Below are 23,620 nucleotides of genomic sequence, written 5' to 3'. Positions count from 1 at the left end.
CAGAGTGGGTAGTTTATAAATAAAACAACAACAGGAGAAATTTAGCTACATGCCCTGGAAGTTCTTCCAAAAATGTACAAAATGAAATGACAAAAATGACTATTAACATACAACAGGGAAAAAGAAAAAAAGCCACAGAACCCAAACCCCGCTATGTCACAAGCAAGCGATACACACGGGAACCAGGTGAGATGAGAAAGCAGGGAGCAAACCAAGGATTCAGTGAATTACGGAGAAACAGACGTGAAATGATTGTGTGGAAGGAAAAAAAAAGTGAAGGAAACAGAACACATTTCTGTAGCTCAGGAAAGCCGTTCTCACCGTTCTGAACAAAATGGCTGCACTAAGAGCAAGTGGGGGCTACGCCCAGATGCCCTCCTCCTCATCCTACGGGGAGGACGCAGGGCCCAGAGCAGCGTGGGGACGAAAAAGAGCTGGTTAGTATTTGAGACAGATACACAGGCACGATGCAGCCGCCGAGGACGGCCCCTTGGCCCCCGACCCCCCACATCAAGCTCAGATTTGTCCTCGTTTGTCCCCGAACTTCCAACCTCCCCACTTCCTTGCCACGCTCTTGTCTACTGGGCAACACGACCAAGCTGGAGGCTTTTTTTAAATTCTTCCTCCCCATTCCTGTTTGCCTCCTGCTCCTCCCAGGCATCCAGTCCTGGTATTTGTTAGCAAAACCTGTTTCAAGGGAAGGCTGTAATCCTCACCCTACGTGTGTGCTCAGTTGCTCAGTCGTGTCTGACTCTGTGCGATCCCATGGACTGTAGCCCGGCAGGCTCCTCTGTCCATGGGGTTTCCTAGGCAAGAATACTGGAGTGGGTTGCCATGCCCTCCTCCAGGGGATCTTCCTGACCCAGGGATCAAACCCAAATCTCCTGCATTGCAGGCAGGTTCTTTACCACTGAGCCACCGGGGAAGCCCCCTAAAATCCTCATCCTACATAAATTAGCATAAACTTAGTTCCAGGTATCAAGAAACAGTCAGAGAAAAGCAAATGGCTTCTTGGCGAGGACAGATTGCTGCCATTGGGCAGATAGCTCTCCGCTTTGCCTTCAGTAAAGACTGCACTCTTTCCCTCTAAAGTATAAGCTGCCTCCATGGGCTTAGTGAATGTCATCATACAATGATTATAACCTTCTAAACCTTAGAAAAAAACGTGCATTTTCGATATTATTGTGCTTTCATGTGCAATGTTTCTTCTTCGTCTCCTAAGAGGGAGCTATGCTATCATCTGGAGGAGGGGCTTAGTGGGGGAGTGCCTCTGGACTCTTCGATCATATGGATGTAATTACTTAACTATTATTTTTCTCCCTCAGCTGTATATGTTAAGATTGAGTGTGATGGAGATGTTGAAATCTGATTTTTGGCAATGGGATATGAGGTAATCTGTTCACTGCTCTCCCCCATCCATCATATTCAAGATCTTGGGAGAGTTCCCTTCTTCCAGAACTGGCACTGGATATGGCTCCCTTCAGGCTGACTCAGTGCCTCCTCTGCACTCATGCGGAGCTGAAGGCAACAGTTTAAGGAGGATGTGGATGGAGAGGTCCACCAAGGAGACAGGAACGAAAAAACTAAGTTTCAACCTTCCCGTTTAAGAGGTGATGAGCAGAGATTTTCAAATCTGCAGGCGAATACTGATTACTGCTACACCGAGTTGTGTGTGCCTCACTTAGCTTACACGCAAAGTTTTCTTTTTCTACTGAAGCAGGACAGACACAAATTAGTGAGTTTCTCTGAGAAGATGAAATTTTTTTCTCATCTCAATTTAAGGATTCTTTAGTGTTCCTTTCAAATCTGTTGGGTAACTCCTCTTAAAATACTCAGAATCAGGTACCACCTTCCTATACAGAAATGGACTCCATATTTGGAAAAAAAGTTTTCAGAAACTGATTATTTTTATTTTTCTAACTTGTTCCCCAGAGTCTGTAACACGCTACTACAGAATACATCAAAACAAAAGCACGCTGCTTTCTCAGTAGACAACCAAAAGCAGCCTTACCTGGTCTGGGGAGGGTTTGTGATTGGTTTGACCGGAATGGGAGGATCTGAAGTGGTCGTCCTCGTAGTTGTCGGCCATTAACTTCATTCGATTCTGTGTCTAGGAGGAAACGATTCACAAGGTCAAGCTCAGGCAAAGTCTCTATGACACACTGTACAGTCACAAGCACCTTAAAAATGTGCCGAGGAAGGGCATAATGAATCCTGTCTGAAATAAACTGAACATAGGATTTCTGAGGATACTGGGTGGTGGGTGGGGGAAGCTCGGGCACAGCTACACGCTGCACCGTGTCCCCTCAAAACCCACGCCGAGATCGTAAGCCTCACATGCCTCCCTGCGAGTGGAGGCAGTCTTTGGGAGCTGATTAGGTTGAAGTGAGGTCATCAGGGTGGGGCCCTGATCTGATGGGGCTGTGGTCCTTCTAAGGGGGAAGGACACAGTGGGGAGGGGGCTTCTGAGGGCCAGGAGGAGGGCTCTCATGGGAACTGGGTCAGCTGGCACGCTGACCTTGGATTTCCCAGCCTCCAGGTGGGTGAGAAAACGAATTTCTGCTGTTGAGGTGACTCAGTCTGTGGGTATTCTGTTACAGCATCCCAAGCAGGCTAAGACAGGCACCTAAACTGGCATGGGAATTCTGGACGGAAGAGTAATTTCCTTAAATTAAGCACTTTATGCAGTGCCTGTTTTTATTTTTTAAAATAAAGAGTAGATGACATCACACATGGGAGAGAACACTGTGACCCTATTTTTCCACTTCGTGCTGGGCAGGACCCATCTTGCCAGGTTACTGTGAGAGTTACTCATCCTTTTTAACAACTATTCCATTTGGGGGAGATGTTATCTAACACAGAGACCATAAATACCAGAGGAAAAGTTATCCTAATCTGTAAATCAATGACTATATACCGAGACAAATCCAGAGAATCATCTGAAAAATGATTACAACTTAAAATAGAGTTCAGTAAGGTGATTGGACAGAAGCGACATATTAAAATTCAATGACATCACCATTTTCTTTATACCATCAATAAACAATTCAGGCTTTGGAAATGAGTTGAAGATTCTGAAATCCTTCTCTTTAGTCCTAAGACTGGAAGCAGATTATTCTCTCATGGCCTCTCTTCCAAGTTCACTAGAATGGAGGAGGAGATTGGATTCTGTGTGGTTGCTTAACTTAAGGCCTAAGTGAATGTATGCTCACACGCGTGCACACACTCACACACATCTATAAAACATTTTAGAGAATTTACTTTGCAGAGTAAGCAATTTAGAAAATCCACAGAACCCTGTGCATATGATCAAACAGCAATATTGTTAAAACTTGAGGTTCTGAAAGCATTAAAAATACATTTGCTAATGTTATATGATTCAAAAATGTTCACTGTAGATAATTTGAAACATACAGAGAAAAAAAAATACCCCTAAGTCCCTCTAACCAGTGATAATCATTGTTAATATTTACGTGAATCTGTTCAGTCTCTTTCCTATGAACATAAATAGTAGCATGTTCTGATTTAGTCTTTGCTTTTGCTATAATGCAGTATTTTTAAACTGTGATTATTGTGCAGTATATTTTGACATCTGGTAAGACATGTCCTTCTTCACCAATTCTGCTTTGTCAAAATCTGACTGGGTATCTTTAAACATTTTCTTGGTAAATGCAAGACATTTTGTCTAGTTCTATAAAAAAGTTTGCCGAGATTTTTCTTTGGTACTTTTTTTCACATAATGATGCCTAAGCAGGGGCTTTAGAGCCAAACTGTCCAGGCCTGAATTCTGCTTTTTACCAGCCAGCTCAGTTGTGCAAGCTGCTCACATGCTCTGAACCTCAGTTTCCTCTCCTTTAAAATGTGCGTAGCAATACCTTTTCCCCATTAAGACTGCTGTGAAGGTTAACCAACTGAGTTACTAACATAAGCTCTTACAAAGGCACCTGGCATAAAATCAATATCCAACTAATTTTAGCTATCCCCATTATTATGAACATTCCATGTCATTAAATATTACTCTAAAAATCTACTCTTGAGAGTCCCTTGGACTGTAAGGAGATCAAACCAGTCAATCCTAAAGGAAATCAACACTGAATATTCTCTGGAAGGACTGTGAATTCACTGGAAGGATGCTGAGGCTCCAATACTTTGGCCATCTGATGTGAAGAGCTGGGTCACTGGGAAAGACGCTGATGCTGGGAAAGATTGAGGGCAGGAGGAGAAGGGGACAGCAGAGAATGAGATGGCTGGATGGCATCACCGACTCAAAGGACATGAATCTGAACAAACTCCAGGAGACAGTGGAGGACAGGAAAGCCTGGTGTGCTGCAGTCCATGAGGCCCACAAAGAGTCAGACACGACTAAGCGACTGAACGACAAACTCCAATTTTAACCGGCTGCACAGTGTTCAGCTGAATGGATGCCTAATGAGCCCCATACTGTTGGGCACTTGGGCTCTCAAGATTTTTACTGAAAAACAGATACATACATTTGTAGCCAATTCCTCCCTCCAGGATATAATGACAGTGGAGAAAATCCTTATCAATAAATTGTGATATCAAATTTCTTTTCTGAGACGACTTGGAGTGGCCTTGGAAACACGCAGGGGAATGTTTCTCACATCACGTGGTGCTGCGTGACCGATGGAGAACCTTCTGCAATGAGGGAGGGAAGAGCAAAGGGCAGGGGCACACCAGAAACACCTCCACGTCAACTTTAAGAGGCACATGCAGCAGAAGTACACTTGAACAGTTACTATCTTAGAACCTGACACACAAATACCCAGCGCAAGTTTAGGAACTTGGCGGAAAACTGATAAAGCACACACACAAATCCCCTTTCAGGGCAGGATGTATCTCAAGTATCTCTGAGGCATGAGGCTGAAAGCCTCCAAGAAGAACTGACAGATAAGACCAAAGGCTACTTATTTCATGTACTCGAATGAAGAAGTAGATACAAGAACGAATCCACTTCTGAAAGACCTGAGGTGTATCCCAGTTGATCCAGGGTTCCCAGGCCTAAGGTTCATTAATTTGATGTGAAGTCTGTTCCCTGCACAGACAGAGGCTGAGTGCTAAGCACCCGATAGCTCAGAGTAGATGTTATACAGACCCTGTAAATGACACTGTTCTCAAGGAGCTCTTGTACCGCTCTTCTTAAGATAAGCCAGCAAGCATGAAAGGTGCTTTATAACCAAATATCTTCCCTTCTGAACCATGCCACGTGCCTGTGCAGACAGCTGGACTCCCTTGGTCCCCTCACATGAAGGATAAGATTGTTTGAAGGAGTAAAGAAAAAAAAGATGGGAAGAAACTTGCTGAAATAAACTTTGTAAGCCATAAACGTGCACCTCAGTATAGTTATACGTACCCGTTCAGGGAATTCGCTGGTAGCTCAGTGAAAAATCTGCCTGCAGTGCAGGAGACCTGGGTTCAATTCCTGGGCTAGGGAGACCCCCTGGAGAAGGGAATGGCAACCCTCTCCAGTATCCTTGCCTGGAGAATTCCATGGACAGAGGAGCCTGGCGGGCTATAGCCCATGGAGTCACAAGAGTCAGACACGACTGAGCGACTAAGCCACCACCACCCTCCCAGAGGAAAAGGAGCTCCTTGTTTAGACTGCTAAGCTTTTCTTCTGAGACCGAGATATCAGTGCTCAGATACGGCAGTTCAGAAATGACACTTCACAGAAAAATATTTTAGTTAGGCTCATAAACAGTGTATGTTGGTGATCCAAACCCAGGTACTAAAAACTGTTTGAATTCTGATCCGTTATCTGGTTGTTCACTAATCTTTGCTTTTTGGCTTCTGAGAATGCTATTAACCTACCTAAATGAGCTTTAGAGAGAATAATACTTAGAAATATTCTGAGATATTTTAGAAAACATATAAATAAAACTTAACCTTACTAATTAGCATTATATCCAATTATAATTATCTTAAAGAAAGCAATAAAATGATTTCTGCCTACATTCGTCGAACCTTGGAAATCATTTTATTAACATTATAGTGAATTTCAGTTAAACGTTGTTATATTGGTATTTGATATATAAAATGAAAAAAGCATCATCTCCATTATTTTCAGGTGGGTCAGACACAGCATTGGTGATAAATTTTACAAAATTTCAACAAATTACCTTTGAGCTTTATTTTAAACTTCATTACATGACAAAGTATAAATTAGTTATTATTCTTTTTAAATTTGACTGTGCTGGGTCTTCACTGCTGCAACGTCCTTCTCTAGTTGCAGTGTGTTGGCCTTTCTTTGCAGTGGCTTCTCTTCTTGCGGAGCTGGGCTCAAGAGTGTGTGGGCCCAGCAGCTGCAGCTCCTGGGCTCTCGAGCACAGGCTCAGTACTTGCGCACGGGCTTAGCTGCTCCGTGGCATGTGAGATCCTCCTGGACCAAGGATCAAACCAGTGTCTCCTGCACTGGCAGGTGGATTCTTTACCACTGAGCCACCAGGAAGTCCTGTGAATTATTCTTGAGTTGTTCATTTATCTTTCTAGCTGGGAAAGTTCCTCTTCCACTGGTTGGACAGCTCTGGGGGGGCTCCCTTGGGACAGTGCGGGAGGCAGAGGACAAGAGCCGGATCAGGAGAGAGAACTGTGCTGAATTCAGCCCAACAGCTGTCACTGTAAGACTGCCTTCGCACGCTATTTTATTTTCTCAACTAGAGGGCAAGCTCTAGAATAGAAAAATGTGTTTCCTACTGATTTTAAGATCTTTTTTCTTTTTGATGTGGACCATTTTTAAAGCCTTTAGTGAATCTGGTATAGCATGGCTTCTGTTGTTTACCTTCTGGCTTTTTGGCCATGGGGCATGTGGGATCCCAACTCCCTGACCAGGGATGGAACCTGCACCCCTGTGTCGGGAGGTGAAGTCTTAACCCCTGAACCAGTAGGGAAGTCCCCCAACCAATCCTGTTTTGCTTTTTAGAGAAACAAGTTTGGTAGTTTAATCGTGGTCCTGGTTAGGATCACAACGGGAAAGGAGAACCATCCTGCGCTTTTTCTACGTGGCAGACTTTGTGTCCTTGGACGTGACATCACTCCTGCATTCTGGCAAATATGCGCTAAGCTCGTCTTGTCTGTCCATTTCTTGCTCCAGATCTAGAGTCAGCCATTTTACCGAAGAGCTCACTTGGTCAGCAGGACATCAGCGGGTCAGGATGCTCAGGGCTGAAGGATTATTGCTGCTTCCAGGCTGTTTCAGTTCAAAGCTGGGAAACACTTTTTTGTAAAGATGACGAAGATTATGAATGAACAGTAATATTTCCAATTTAGATTTAAGAGTCTAGATATGACCCTTAAAGAATAAGTTTTTATTTAACCTCTTTGATTTTATACTTTATATATCCTTTTTCCTCTTAAGCTGAAAAACCTTGGTTCCTTACAATAATGATGTGATTAGCTTTTATTGGCTTTATCCATCAGAATGACGCTTTGAAAATACCAATACCAATGTAACCACTACCAATATGCCTTCAGGATGAGCTTTAAAATTTCTTTGCATTATTTTTCTTCTCACTGGCGAGTATCTTACTGAGAATGTACAGAGAAAGATCTGTAATATATACAGTTAGCTGAAATAATCCTAGGCTCTATGTGGCTATGTCAACAATTTAACAAATATCTAGATTCATCTGTTTACAAAGCTCAAGAATTGCTTTCCCCACTTTCTGATATATTTTTATTTATGTAAAACATCCATATGATTCCAGGGTCAAAACTATATATATAAAACTAGGTCCCTTCAGAGAAGACTTGCTTTCAACCCTGCTTCTCCATTCTATTTATTTCCTCTTTTCATAGGAAATGTTGGAGGTAAATTTTAAATTCATCTTTAAATCTTTATGTACTGTAAGCAAGCATACACTCTCACAAACATTTCTGCAATCACCCACCTTCCTCATATGAAAAGTTGGACTTCCCTGCTGGTCCAGTGGCTAAGACTCTTGTGTTCCTAGTGCAGGGGGCCTAGGTCCCACCCTAATCGGGGAACTACAAGTGAACTACATCCCAGGAGCTGCAAGTAAGACACAGGATGGCCAAAAAAAAAAAAAAAAAATTCTTAAAAGTAGAATATTAAATACACTATTCTGCATCTTGCTTTTTCATTTACCAATGTATTCTAGAAACGGCTCCATCTCTCCCTCCATTCTGTTAGATGTACTGTAACTGATTCAACCAGCACCCACTGCTGGACACCTGGGTTATCTCCACTCTACTGCTATTACAATCGACTGGCACCCACTGTCGGCCACCTGGGTTATCTCCACTCTACTGCTATTACAAACACTGTAGCAAACACCACAGTAGCACATGCCGAGTTACTCTGTGTAATGTTATTCTGTTAATTGTGAAAATGTATCTGTATTTCAGGTAGGAACTTCCCACATCCAGTGGTACTCTAAATCTGCTGGAAATTCTGGCATCTTACTGGGGACCTGGGGATCCTTCCCAGGGTCACAGCAGAGGAAAGTTTTTCTCATTCACTGGCAGTAAAAGTTTGGCTGAATTGGCCTTGCTTTCCTTCCCCTTGAACAGCGCTCCTCTGATGTCCCAGCGCCGGCAGAGGTTCAGTTTCAGCTCCTGGTTCACGTCATCGTCATGTTCCATCTCCATTCGCTGTGCGGACCCTAAAACCCAGCCCGACCTGAACTGGTCACAGCTGGTCACAGCACCCTAGGGCTGCTGCTGCTTTCGTGCACACTATCTTTGCTTCTGACACCTTCCTCTTCTGCCAATAAGCTCAATCACACATCACAGACTCTGAGAGGGGGTTAATGCTTATCCAGTATCTTTAGGTTGGGAACAAAAAGCATTTCAGATTCTCTGAATCTGTCAGATTCTAATAACCCGTCTGCATGTCTCTTCTTCCCATGGACTGAGTCTGTGAGGGCTGGGACAAGCTCTCCAGCCACGTGTCAACCCAGTGCCTAGTAAAATCGCTAGTATGTGTGTGTGTGTACACACATATGTATCTATATAGTCCTTTTAACACGTTTGTCAAATTCAAATATCTATTTTCTAACGTTGGTGCATTTGGGATTGTATTTTATTATTCTTCCAGCAATGAGTTTTATATTTTGAAAGCTTTTTCTATGAAATTATCTTTATTAAATAATGCTGTTTTCCCATTTGTGTTAATTAAAAATAGACACGCTTACCAAACAGAATTTCTCAAAACTATGAAAAATCCAGCATTATTACCACAATAAGTTGTCTCAGCCAAAAGAAAATGGACATCTTAACTAACCAGCAAAGTTTTATCTCAAATGAAAACATAACTGCTGCTACTTATAATAGCTTCAAAAAGAACCCCAGAATCCAGGCACTCTGGTTTTCCTAGCTTCACAAAGTTCTTTCCTTTGATTTCTTCATATACAAATTGATTTATGTAAGAAAAAGGAGAACTTTTGATTACGGATATTCAGGTATTTGTTTTGGTATTCAGGGGATTTCTTTTCTTAAGGTTTCATGTAATCTTCCTCTCTCATCTCAAGGGTATTCTTGGATATGTCACCATTTATGGCTTTAGGTTCATAGGATGTCTGTTCTTTCAACATATTCTGTGTTTCCTACCAAAACCCTACTTTTTCCCCCACTCTTGGTAGAAAGCAAAGAAAACAAACACAGTAAACTTTCTACTTGCCTTTTTAAAAAAATAATAAAGGAGCCTAGGTTTTTTCATCTTATAATATTCCTTAGTTCTCAGAAAGGTTTGTGTGGGTCTCCTTGCTTCCCCAACAGATAATCACATATTCCTTTCTCCTTAGCCACAAGAAAGTATTTATTTATTAATCTTAATACATAGTCCTGCTTATTAGGTATGTCTAACTCTTTCCTATATGCCATGCAGACTTTAACTTTGAACTCTGGAGGGACAGCAGCCTATACCTTTTCTTTTTCAACGAATATTAACATGAAGATAAAGATATATCCAGTGTTTAAAAATTAAAAGATACTTTGTAAGAATTTCTAAGTTTTGAGCGCTGTCCTATTTCTGGCAGGGCCGTGGTGTGGAACTGCAGTACACCAAGGTAAAAACTCAGAGCCAGATCCACAAAGCCACAGAGTTCCAGGAATGAAATAGCTCGTAGGCCAACTTGCTAAACTGACCCAAACCAGTGTCTGAAATGAGACTGTTTTAAAACAAAGTGCGATTGAAACTTTATTCCTGATCACTGCCTCACTTTCTAGCACACACTTTTCATCTTTGCAATAAACCTGAAGCAACCCTATTTGAGTTTTAAGGTTACCAGCAGCATTTCTTTAAAGAAACAGAAGCCCCACATTTTGCAAAATATTTAAGGGAATGCTAGCCAGATACAGTGAGACTCACCATCACATCTAAGGAAAGAAGATAATGTAGGCAGGTGTTTTCTGTTATTCTAGAAACCAGTGAACAAAGGCCAGGGTCCAAGAGCATCTACCATAGAGTTATGTCTACGGATCAGGCCATCTGGGTGGCTAAGCACACACAGTTAAAATTTTAGATATGGGGGCCACAAAAAAAGAGAAGTGGCACTATATTCCTTCACATGTAACAGAAAAGACAGATCCCCTCCATCAAAAAAAAATCTTAGATGGTATCAAACAGAATCTTAAAAAAATCATTTTCCCAAGAATGGTGGCACAAACCACAGGTATCAATTACAATGCATCTTAACCCAACAATTTTGTGCTGCAAAGCGGAAAAGTTCAGTATTCTCCCTTCAAAAAGACACCCTTTCCTTTAGTAAACACATTTATTTAACGCTTTTCATTAAAAACAAAAAAAGCATTTCCCTGTCTGAGAAACAGCCAAGCAGGCAGCGGGGTAATCTTCAAAAATTCTAAGCACTTTAAACACACATACACACACACAAGATAAAAGATGCATTTTAGATAAGAAGGATCAAAAGTCTTGAAGCGAGAAGTTCTGAGGGAATTTTATGCTTTCTTTTTACAAAACCATGGTCCATGTGTGGAAAAGGAACGAATGAACTGACTCAGAGTTAACTATAAATCGTACACTCACGTGCACGTACACTAACCTTCAAACAAACCTGGGGATGCGAACGCATTCGGGTTCTTAATGGAAACCACCCACACTGAGAGCAACTGACGTAGGGCCAGACCCTCAGCTCCAGCTTGTCTTCCTGTCTGAGACCCCACCACGAAAGGATTTCTCTGTACCTGTGTGCTCTCACAAACTTTTATACGTGCTCAAGTTGTTGCAATCAACAAACACTGACCAACTCATTCTAGGTATCTTCTCTAGTCTCCAAACTTACTTCTGTGTGTGTGTGTGTGTGTGTGTGTGTGTGTGTGTGTGTGAAATTGAGCTAAACAGCTTTTTAGTCTTTTGTGTAAAGGAAAATAACCGTGACATTTATTAAAATCAGGCCTTTCTTAAAAAAAAAAACTTAATTTAAAAAAGTATCTTAAATTGATCTCCTATACTTGAAGCTGTAGAAATACTTCACTGATCATTCCAATAAACTTAAGTATTTGAAAAAACTTTGATTTCTAGAAATAAACAAGAAGTACCGGGCATAGATTGATTCTAATAAGGAATGAATTATCATTAAGGATCATTTAAAAGGAATTAGTGGCTGAATAAATTAGCGAAACTGGACAGCAAACCAGTCAATCCTAAAGGAAAACTCATTGGAAGGACTGATGCTCAAGCTTCAATACTTTGGCCACCTGATGAGAAGAGCTGACCCACTGGAAAAGACCCTGATGCTGGGAAAGACTGAGGGCAGGAGAAGGGGGCAACAAAAGATGAGATGGTTGGATGGATCACTGACTCAATGGACATGAGTCTGAGCAAATTCTGGGAGATGGTGAAGGACAGGGAGACTTATGTGCTGCAGCCCATGGGGTTGCAAAGAGTCAGACACGACTTAGTGAATGAATAAAAAGACAGCAAAACGCACCTGCTACCAGAGGCATCATTTTCTGAAACACATCAATAAGATACTGGGGCTGGGGGACAGAGTAAACATGAAGAGGAGGTTTACACAGGATCCAGAGTCACACAGCGTGAAACTCCAAACATCCAGGAGTCAATAAAAAAGTACACATAAAAGTAAGAACCAGCAACGAGCTGGTTCTCGAACTGAACGAGCAAAGACAACTGTGGTTAAAGGCACGGGGGACTGGAAAACCTTCTTGTTTCCAACAGACGGAGGCATTTGGGAGCAGCTGATTAGTGACCACAGCTGGGCTGTGAGGGGTCAGAAGAAGTCGGAAGGCCTGCCATGGAGCACCTCTCTTCCACCAGCAAGCCCTGGTTCATTTCCTCCCAGTCCCAGAACAGACTGGGAACTCGGGCAGGGGTGTGGGGACTAGGAGATGGGGCCTGCATGTGTCCGAAGGTGATGCAACTCTTAGCTGCAGCTTCCAGGACATTCTGGGTCAGAACAGCCTATCCAGTTCACATCTCTGCAGCCACATCACTACGGGTACCTGTGTCTGTAACCAGGTTCATCTAATCACCCCAAACTCTATTTTGGTGGTAGTCACACTCCACTGAGGACCAAAGTCACCCCTGGAATGCCTACATCTGTGCGTGTAAGTTTCATTTTCTTAAATCATGTAGAAAACAAAACCTACAGTTACAAAACACTGTTACAACAATACTAGCTTTTATAATTGCCCAAGTATTTACCTCTGTTGAGGTCTTTATTTCTCCATGCCAGTTTCAGACTACTGTCTGGTGTCTTTTCATCTCACCTTGCAGGAAGCCTGTCAGCATTTCCTGTTGGGCAGATCTAATGGTCATGACCTCCTGCAGCTTTTGCCTAACTCAGAATGTCTTAATTTCTCCCTCACTTTTCAAGGATAGTTCTACTGGATATAGGATTCTTGTTTTTTTTTTAGCTCTTTGAATACATCAGTCTCCCCAGAGAAGTCTTCATCTTCTGGCTTTTAAAGATTCTGATGAGAAATCTGCTGAAAACCCTACTGAGGATCCCTTGTATGTGATGATTTCTCTCCTCATCTTTTGAAAGTCTGACTATAATGTGCCTCATTTCGAATTCACCTAACTTGGAATTTGCTGTCTTTCAGCAAATATGGGATGTTTTCACCATTATGTCTTCAGATATTCTCCCTGCCCCTTCCCGCCCTCTCCTCCTTCCCATATGTGCATGCTGGTCCACATGCTGCTGCCCCAGGGGTCTCCAGGCTCTGTTCACTTTTCTTAAGTCATTTTTCTTTCTGTTCCTCAGCCCTGATAATTCCCATTATCCTATTCTCAAGTGCACAGATTCTTCTGCCTGCTCAAATTTGCCGTGAACCCCTCTAAGTGAATTTTTCATTTTGGCTAGTGTACTTTTCAGCTCCAGAATTTCTTTTTTGGTTTCTCTTTAGATTTTCTCTCTTTGCTATTTCCACTTTTGCACACACCATTTTCTTGACACACCCATTCCATTTCTCTGCTCATGTACATATATGACAGTAACAGTATTTTATTATCAGAGTTATTTGTGATGGTAATTTAGGGTTTTAAGCACATAGCTTTTCAAATTTGGCTGCTTAAGAATCAGTCTATCTGATTTCAGATACTGAGTTCTCAATTAGACTTCTCTCTCATTCAGTCAACAATTTCTAAAATAATTGTTGAAATGAGAACATATCTTTTGATATAAGGTGGGAAAGAGATTTTGGCCTGTTGAGATTCTAAATTTTTCAGACTGAGCACAGTCCTGTATGCAAATTTTTCACTGTAACTTAGGAAAGAATTTACTAAAGTGCTATTTATCAGGAGACAGAATTACTGGGTTATTAATGATATAGCTAAATGCTACTGAGTGGCTCAGATGTAAAGAATCTGCCTGCAATGCAGGAGACTTGGGTTTGATCCCTGAGTCAAGAAGATTCCCTGGAGAAGGAAATGGTAACCCATTCCAGTATACTTGCCTGAAGAATTCCATTGACAGAGGAGCCTGGTGGGCTATAGTTCATGGGGTCGCAAAGAGTTGGACATGACTGAGTAACTAATACACACAAAGGATACTGAAATCTCTAACCGAAAGCCTGTGATGATGGCAATACATTTTGGTGTAGCAATCATCAATGCTGGCAGCGGAGTGACATGGTCTGTTCTGAATCCTAGCTCCATCGCTTACTAGCCATGTGACTCTGGGCAAATTTCTCGCTCTCTCAGCATCTCCTCTGTACAAAAAGGATAATTGTACTTCACAGGGTGGTTTCTGTGTAATTATATGACTTAATTTGTGTGAAGCACTCAAAACAAGCTTCAACTCAATAAAATTTGGATATTCGTACCTGGGAATGTTTTTTCAAGAAAGCCAGACAGTAGTACAGATAGTTTAATTTGGTCGTGTGGGCTGTCCATGGGAAGGGTACTCTGTGATGGTTAATGCTACAGTTTATCTACCATCACTCCTCGTTTCCTTGACTACAAGTATCACTTAATTCCATATTCACTCTTAATAAGTATTCACATTCTTTCAAAGAGACCAAAAGAGGCAGCAGGAACAGATTCTGTGGAGCATACTGATCTGATTCCTACCAAGAGAAGCTGAGTGGGAGAAAGGTGAATCACCCTGAACCTGTCTTCTTACTCATGCTTAATGAGATCCTCAGACCAAGGTCAAGGGGCTCAGGAAGCAGCTATAAATCATGCCACCTGACAGACAGCGAGGGGGCAGGAACAGGAGGGGCACGTGCAGAGGGACAGGAAATCGAGGCTGATTTATTTGCATTGAGATGATTCAGGAGGGATCAGAAAGATTTATAAATTCCCCGCGGCATCACAGAAGGCGGCAGTCTGACAACAGGAACGGCGAGCAAGATGTGATGCTCGAAACAAGGGGAAGAGAGGGTCTTATCAAATTCTGTGAAGAGTCTGCCTACATCTGGAACTGATGACAAAAGAGACGGAACAGATGGAAGGAAGGAGCCTGGGAGGAATTCAGATTTCCCTGTGTCTCCCAGCCTCTGGATTCCACCGAACTCCAGGCAGGCAGAACTCATCAAAATGGGATCCATTTCTTTGTAGGATACGAAAAAGGTTTCAGGGGGATAGTGAGTAACCAGGATTTTTTTTTCAAACTTTAAAATGCAATATTTACTACTTTCATAAGATGAGCAAATGTCTATAGACAGTTTTAAACAATCCTTACATATGTGTTCCCTTATGCTTTACAACTGCTTCTTTTAAAACTGTCCCTAACATCAGCAGTTAGCAGATAAATACAGCTACAGGTAAATACACTGACTTGCCAAAAATTGGAAAATATAGACTCTAGACCTCAAAATCAATTTTATCTATCCATCCAACATTACAGATGAGGAAGAGAAGACCCAGAGAGGCTAAGTGAGGAAGTTTGTGACTTGATTCGTTAAGAAAACCAAAAGAATAAACTTGTGTCCAACACTTAGATATCAAGAGATTTATAAATGAAGGGGGTCAAAGAGTAGAGACTTCCAGTTATTAAATCCTGGGGCTGTGATGTTGAGCATGGTGATAATGGTAACAACACTGCACTGCGTATTTGAAAGCTGTTGAGAGTCAAGATCTTAAAAGTTTTTATCACATGAAAAAAAAAAGTGGTGATAGATGTACACTGACCACCATACATACATAGATACAATTATGTTGCACCCTGAAAACTAATATGATGCTGTGTGTTACAAAAGAGCTTCACATACGTGGATTCTTGGTGTGGGGGGAATGGGTGCTTGTGTATGCAAGACAGGGGGCTCATGTCTTGCACGGTCACGAGTTGGAGGTAGATGATCTTATTTGAAAAGCAGAAACACAGACACAGATGTAGAGAACAAACGTAGGGGCACCAAGAGGGGCAGTGGGGTGTGTGTGGGGGATGAATTTGGAGATTGGGATTGACACAAATACACTATTATACATAAAACAGAGAACCAATAATGAGAACCTACTATACAGCTCAGGGAACTCCACTCAGGCTCCTTGGTGACATGAATGGGAAGGAAATACAAAAAAGAGGAGATACGTGGATACACAAAGCTGATTCACTTTGCTGTACAGCAGCAACTAACACAGCGCTGTAGAGCAAATGTACTCCAATAAAAAATGAAACAAAGCGCCTGCCTCCCGGGACAGCTTTTGCCCAAGAGGGGACAAACGTGTGAGTGAAAATAAGCAAAGGCTGGCTTTCCGAAAGGTAAGGAACTGATTCCATGGCTAGGAAATTCCAAACTACAAAGATGAGTCTTGAAGTGAAGATTAAAGCAGAGATTAAGCTGAGGAAGTAGGAGGCCATTCCAGCAGGGAGGATGGGGAACGGAAAACGCTTTGCATCCAGTTCCTTTCAAATAAATCTGGATGCTGTTGGCAGGAAACGTGGAGCTGATCCTAATGTTTGTGGTGGTTTAGGGGAAGAAGTATGTATACTGAAGACTTAATATGTAAGAATCTAGGACTGAACGGAGGCAGGATAATTAAAACGAGATGAGCACGTTTATCTGACCAAGTCAGTACAGGCAGTTGAGTCATGAAGCAGGGACTGATCAGTAATTGTCTATTCTGTCAACTTCTGGACACAGTATATCCTAACCAGACAGGTTCCACTCGCCACAGAAGGGATAAGGGCACACAGGACAGCTGGGAGCGTGGCTCGTGGACACAGCAGGTACAGGATGGAGCCAGGAGGCCAGGGCTGCACACAGAGGAGGCTCCTCTGGCCACGCCGGACACCGTGTCCTCCAAGGAATGACCGCCCTGGCCAAGCACCTGACTTTGGTGACACGTGGGGAGTGGACACACGGACGGTCCCAAGGCTGGCCTCATCATCACGGGGCGGCGCTGGGCAAGAGGGACACGTGTCCAGAGCGGCTGCTACAGCACTCGAGCTACCTCTGCACTTGCTGCTTTCTTTCTTTCTTTGTCCACTGACATTGTGGCTTTAACTGTTTCTGTTCTTGTCATAGAAAGAAAAATCATTTTATTGTTCTCCCTTCAACATTAGAGGTCACTTAAAAAATTAATTAATTTTAATTGGAGGATAATTTCTTTACAATATTGTGGTGGTTTTCGCCATATATTGACGTGAATCACCCACACGAGCATGTGTGTCCCCCCATCCTGGATCTCCCTCCCACCGTCCTCCCCATCCCATCCCTCTGGGCTGTCCCAGAGCACCGACTTTGAGTGCCCTGCTTCACACATCGAACTCACACTGGTCATCTATTTCGCATATGGTAATATACATGTTTAAAGCTATTCTCTCAAATCATTCCACCCTCCCCTTCTCCCACAGAGTCCAAAAGCTTGTTCATTACATCTGTGTCTCTTGCTGTCTTGCATATAGGGTTGTGGTTACCATCTTTCTAAATTCCATATATATGGCATTAATATACCATATTGGCGTTTCTCTTTCTGACTTACTTCACTCCGTATAATAGGCTCCAGTTTTGTCTATAGAGGTCACTTTTTTTAAAAAAAAAAAACACATTATTTATTAACTGTGTTGGGTCTTAGTTACAGCGCTCAGGCATAGCTGCCCCAGGGCATGTGGGATCTTAGTTCCCGAACCAGGGGTGGACCTTGTGTCCCCTGCACTGGAAGGGGGAGTCTAAACTACTGGACTGCAGGGAAGTCACTAGATGTCCCTTTTAAGCTAGTTTAACACTCAGATGAACGGGCTTTCCCAGCTGCTCCAGAGCTGGTGGCCAGGGCCCAACACTGGGGACAACAGCACTCAGTAGGTCGAGTCCCAAACAGAGCCCACTCAGGGGCACTGCTGTCTGCTAGGTCTTCCCTGGGCACACACCTCCTCTGGCCTGACACTGGTGTGTGAGTGATGCTGAGTCTGGCAGAAGGGATCTTGACGTCACGAGGAACAAATAGTCATGCACGAGGGCCCTGTGCTCAGAGAGTTCAGCCCCAAGTCCTGGTGTCTTTGGTCCTGAGGATGGGGGGTGAGTGAGGGAAGGGGCACGACCACATGTACAGGGATCAGACCTGCTGATCTGACGAGGAGCAAGGTCCTGAACACAGAGGAAGAGGGAGACAGGCTGGTGAGGACACACCTGTCCGCCTCCACAGGCCCTCTTGGGGCGGAGGTGGCAGACCAGCAGGCTCTGCTGTGACGGCTCATCTGCTTTCTGAGGTTACTGCGGTCTTCCCTAGAGCTGAGCAGACACCTGGAATCACACAGCACGTGTTTCTCCAGGTCTCGGTGTTTCTGAGCCATGCCCCCCCGTCACGTGTGTTCCTGTCCAGGGCTGAGCAGTGTCTCACGCAGGAAGACACGGCTATTTGCTGCTCAGTCACTGCTCAGGTGGCCAGCCCACAATGACCCTGATGCTGTAGGGCAGGCGGAAGTGGTCACTAGGATGAGGGGGTGGCGGTGGCCCCACTGAGGCGGGTTCTAACGTCCTGGCTGCTCTCTCCCCTCCCTGGATCGCTTGCCTAAGGGGGAGCCGGCCCCACATACTGAGCCACCCCACAGAGGAGCCCAAATGCAGCAGGGCCCAGGGCCCTGGGAGTAACTCTGGGAGGGAGCCCTGTGGCCCCAGCCAGGAGCCAGGGTAACTGCAGGCCTGGCCAAGAGCGGGACTGCATGCTCACGGGGGTCCGAGTGAGAACGGCCAGCTTGGGCCGGTAGCCTGGGCCTGCGTGGTGGCTGTCAGAGCCCTCAGCTCTGCCCGATGAAGCCACAAGTTGGGGGAGCACCGTGAAGCTGGCCCACGTGTCACAGCAGCTCTCTGGGACAGGTCACCTGGTAACCAGGTGGTGGGCACAACTTGGTAACGGACGGTTACTTAATGCATGACTCACTGAATTCAGATGCTTTTCCATGCTGGACCTATTGGAAATACTTGGGGCAACAGTAAAGTACCCCTTTTCCATTGAGAACTTAAGAGATCAGGGAAATTAAGCAGCCTTGTAATGCTCAACAAGTAAAACACACACAACATAACAGAAAACTAGAAAGGATGCTTACGGAAATAGCCGACTGAAGAGGACAGGGTCTCAAACTTCTGAAAGGACCCTGTGGGCAGCCGGGGGGGAGGGATGCAAGGAAGGAGAGTGAAAACCACTGTGAAAAGACTGCAGGGACAGAAGGTGATGTTTGGCCTGGGACAGCAAACCAGAAAGCCAGAGACCCAAGCAAGCTTGGGCATCAGCTCGCTTTCCCTGGGGGAAGACACCTTTCTGCAGGACACACACCGGGACACCTCAGCTTATCACGTAGCTGTGCGGGACGCACTGCTCCTCTGGAGATCTTGGTTCTCTCGAGAGACACTAACTGATCTCCACTAGCTGTTCCCTGATGAATGGGGGCGGAGGTGCGGCGGGGGTGAGTAACATATAGACATACAGATACAGGGCAGCTCACTTGAGTTTTCCGTGGCCGTTGCAAAAGTACAGGCGTGTTATCTACCACCCCTCAGACTCCTCAGTCAGCTGAGCAGGCTCATTCATTTGAAATTCTTCTACTGAGTGTAACAGAAACTGATCATTTGTTCAGAAAATATGACATAAGGACCAATTAGAATTAATCATGGCTCTTAAAATGAGACAGAATGAGCAATGTGGGACTGAATGACAAAGTGATATTTTCTTTGCTCAGTTTTCTCGTGTACTATGAAAGAAGTCTTTTTTTTTTTTTTTTTCAGTCAAACTAGGTGCTCTGAAAATGCTTATGTGGCAGAATTCTTCGAAATGCTGAATAACATAGGTGAACCTTCCACAAAGGGGAAGCTTTCCTGACCCTGCGTCACCAGCACCCAGAAGAGGGTGGAAGTTCACAGTGACTCTGTCTCTTAAAGGGATGATGGTTCAGGGGTCCCAGTGCTTAAGTGGGTATTGCCTACATAAATGTGAAAGTTGCTCAGTCGTGTCCAACTGGACTATACAGTCCATGGAATTCTCCAGACCAGAATACTGGAGTGGGTAGCCTTTCCCTTTTCCAGGGGATCTTTCCAACACAGGGATTGAACCCAGATCTCCCGCATTGCAGGCTGATTCTTTATCCGCTGAGCCACAGGTATTACCTACATAAGCTGCAAATCTTTTTGTTCATGAGCACTGGGTTGTTTTTGCTGGTCACCCTTCCATCTTGTAGAAGGGGACTTCTGGTGTTTTTTCTCAGCAAAATCAGTCACACAAATAAAGTCTATTTATAAGCAATTTTCATGTCTACAAACAGAGAAAATTTCCTTATTGTGTAAATATTGATTTCTGCTAGTTCAAATGTTAGATATTATGCTATCAGCTGATGACTGATCCTCTAGAAGCAGAAAAGAAGAAATTCCTTAACCTGAAAAGCTCTTTTCTACTCTGATCACTTCGGGCAGAAGGGCACTCATGGGCAGCCAAAGTGCACGGGGACAGTGACGGAGCAGCGGGGGAGGACGTGAGGTGGGGGTGGGCCCCGTGAGCGGCACAGGCCTGGCCACTAAGGCAGGCGCTGCGCAGATCCAGAGCACTCCGATTTCAGCAGTCAGCTCTCGCCTCACTTTCAAAGGGGAAAACGTTTCCCCCCCTTTTAAAGCTGTGGTAAAGTATACATAAAATTTATCATTTTAACCCTGTTTATAGTTATGTCTGTTAAGTGTATTTATACTGTTGTGCAACCATCATCAAAGAGGAGATTTCTAGCTTTTATTTTCACAAATGAAGGGGCTCACGCAAGTATTCACCATTAAATTTGGGGAAGGTTCTGGGTGGAATAAAAAAGGGCAAAATGTTTCTCTCACTGACAGAGCTTACCCAGCCTTGAAGAACAGGGAATCAGTTAACTGAAAATATACTTAGTGCCTTCTACAGAGGGTGTCTGATGGGATGTAAAAAACAAACCTCACCAGTCGATAGTATCAGCACACCAGCTCCACTCCACTGCCGCCTGCCCTGACACGTGGTCTCTGGACCTGGAGGCACCTCTCAGGACTCTGACAGCCCCTGAAGATACCCTACAGCGCTTGCCAAGGCCACACAGCGGTCAGTGCTGTGGACCCCTGTGGCCTGGCCCAGAAAGACGTGGAGAAACAAACAAAAACCGCCAACAACCAAAAACACCTTTTTCAATTCAAGTGGGCAGAACTGCACTAATTTCCCAAAGCCACTGCAAAAGTTAAGAAACATTCTCTGAAGATGTGTGACACCTCCTCAACCAGTCCTCTTACCAAGAAGGCTCTGTGCTTCCTGGACGGAGCCAGAGGCTTGAAAGGCTGAGGTCTCTGCTGGGAAGACGAACTGGACATGGGTCAGACGTCTGACCTGCGTCCACAGCTGGCAAGGATGCGGGCAGCCCCCACCCCCTGCCCCCATCAGTCATACCTGCTGCTTCAGCTGCTGTACCAGCCGATCCTTCTCCCGTTTCAGGGCGGCCACTTCCTCCTGCGTCTTCTTCTTCGAGGATGACAGTTCCAGGAGAGCTATGTTGGCATCTTTTTCACTGATGGCGGCCAGAAGGGCTTCTTGCCTGCACGAGAAAGCACACGCCCAGACTTCAGCCCTCACAGCCATCCTCTCGGGTTACTACCACCATTACCCCATTTATGGCGGTTGAAGCTAGGTCTCAGAGTACACAGCGACCCAAATTCACAGCCGAACTTGGGGTCCAGGCAGGAATCCCATTCAGGTCCTCTCAACTCTAAATGTTTTTATCAGGTTGTTACACTGACATCTGAATAGCGAGTTCTTTAGATCCAGCTGTAGTTAAACTTGGAAAAGTAAACAAAGTTAATGACTTTTTTTTTTTAAGGTAAGAACTATCCTGTCATTTACACGTTTTACTGATTTGACTCATCCTTTTGATAAGTATTCTGTGGCTTCCAGAGAAACCAGGTACCACTGAAACACATTTTTATGTACGGAATGTATAACAAACGGCAAAGATTAGTAAACAGGACTTAGGAAACCAGCCAGTGGTTCCTGTGGCATCTATGGATCTCTTTATCTCATCAATACAAAGAAGTTTCCAGCCAGGGCTGTATTTTTCATACTGTTCATGGGATTCTCAAGGCAAGAACATTGAAGTGGTTTGCCATTTCCCAATTTCAAAATTGGGAAATGAGTATATCAAGGCTGTATTGAACTTCTGCGCAGAGTACATCATGTGAAATGCTGGGCTGGATGAATCAAAAGCTGGAATCAAGACTGCTGGGAAAAATACCAATAACCTCTGATACGCAGATGATACAACCCTTATGAAAAAAAGCAAAGAGGAACTGAAGAGTCTCTTGATGAAGGTGAAAGAAGAGAGTGAAAAAGCTGGCTTAAAAACTCAATATTCAAAAACTGAAGATCAAGGCATCTGGTCCCATCACTTCATGGCATATAGATGGGGAAACAATAGAAACAGTGACAGATTTTATGTTCTTGGGCTCCAAATATCACTGTAGATGGTGACTGCAGCCATGAAATTAAAAAGATGCTTGCTCCTTGGAAGGAAAGCTATGACAAATCTAGACAGCATATTAAAGAGCAAAGACATCACTTTGCCGACAGAAGCCTGTCTAGTCAAAACTATAGTTTTTATAGTAGTCAAGTATGGATGTGAGAGTTGGACCATAAGGAAGGCTAAGCGCCAAAGAATTGATGCTTTTGTGCTGTGGTGCTGGAGAAGACCCTTGGGAGTCCGTTGGACAGCAAGGAGATCAAACCAATCAATCCTAAAGGAAATCAACCCTGAACATTCATTGGAAGGACTGATGCTGAAGCACCAATACTTTGGTTACTTGATGCAAAGAGCCAACTCACTGAAAAAGACCATATGCTGAGAAAGATTGAGGGCAGAAGAGGATATGACAGAGGATGACACGGTTGGATGGCATCATCGACTCCATGGACATGAGTTTGAGCAAATTCTGGGAGATAGTGAAGGACAGGGAAGCCTGGTATGCTGCAGTCCATGGGGTCGCAAAAAGTCAGATATGACTTAATGACTGAACAACAACAATTGGGCTTTATTTGGCAATGATCTGCACACTCTGAAACAACGATTTAAACTCTACTGATTCCATGTGGTTTAGCTAACAACTATTTTTGGTTCATATCCAGAAGGAAAAGAAGGTGGGATTTTAGGGATTGGGGTGGGATGTTGAACTAAGAAATTTACAAAATAATCAGAAGGAAGCTGGTGAACAATTAGTCTCATAGTCCAAATGCATTCCTCTGGAGCTCATCTTTTATGGAACAAGTCATCTGGAAGAAGACAGCTTTGATTTACAAGATCTATATAAGTGGCCTGAGCTTTTGACCCGAGGAAGTGCTGAATCTGAGAAGGCACTGCCCAAGTTTAACCTTGCTTCTGTCTCTTGTTAAGATAATTAGGCTTCAATAGCAGTCATATGGAAGAGTTTTAGTTTAGCCACAAACTGGAAGGCTCTCTTTTGAATGTTCTGACAAGGATATTCCGTATGTGGTTGGGGAAGTCTGGGGAACTCTGAACAAGCGGTGCTAACAAATGGAAGATGTAGGTCAGTTTACATCACGGAAATGAAGATTTGTTTAATGAGTCTTTGCTGTTGGAAGGGAAGATTCACTGACTCCAGGATAACTTTCCACTGTCCCCACTTTCTGTGACTCTAAGAAATGGCAGATGGCTTATCCCATGAAGCTCTAGTCGACACCAAAGGGATAACGACAGTCTAAATATATCCACTGACC

General features: G+C 43.8%; 1 protein-coding gene across 30 annotated transcripts in view; it reads right to left on the bottom strand.

The window, feature by feature from the left end:
• ERC1 (ELKS/RAB6-interacting/CAST family member 1) overlaps positions 1–23,620 on the bottom strand; it is a 271,872-nt gene that overhangs the window by 42,956 nt on the left and 205,296 nt on the right. For 25 of the 30 annotated variants that reach the window (XM_060413515.1, XM_060413527.1, XM_060413514.1 and 22 more), the window contains 2 exons: positions 21,287–21,431; positions 2,012–2,110 (listed from right to left, as the gene is read on the bottom strand). In XM_060413515.1, the coding sequence (XP_060269498.1) occupies positions 2,012–2,110; positions 21,287–21,431 (244 nt within the window). Of the gene's footprint in view, positions 1–321; positions 388–2,011; positions 2,111–21,286; positions 21,432–23,620 lie in introns of all 30 variants that reach the window. The other 5 variants (XM_012175599.4, XM_042247692.1, XM_060413534.1 and 2 more) reach the window with 1 other exon arrangement.

This window comes from Ovis aries, chromosome 3 (assembly GCF_016772045.2).
Source record: "Ovis aries strain OAR_USU_Benz2616 breed Rambouillet chromosome 3, ARS-UI_Ramb_v3.0, whole genome shotgun sequence".
NCBI lineage: Eukaryota > Metazoa > Chordata > Mammalia > Artiodactyla > Bovidae > Ovis > Ovis aries.
This window is presented reverse-complemented; position numbering and strand designations above follow the sequence as displayed.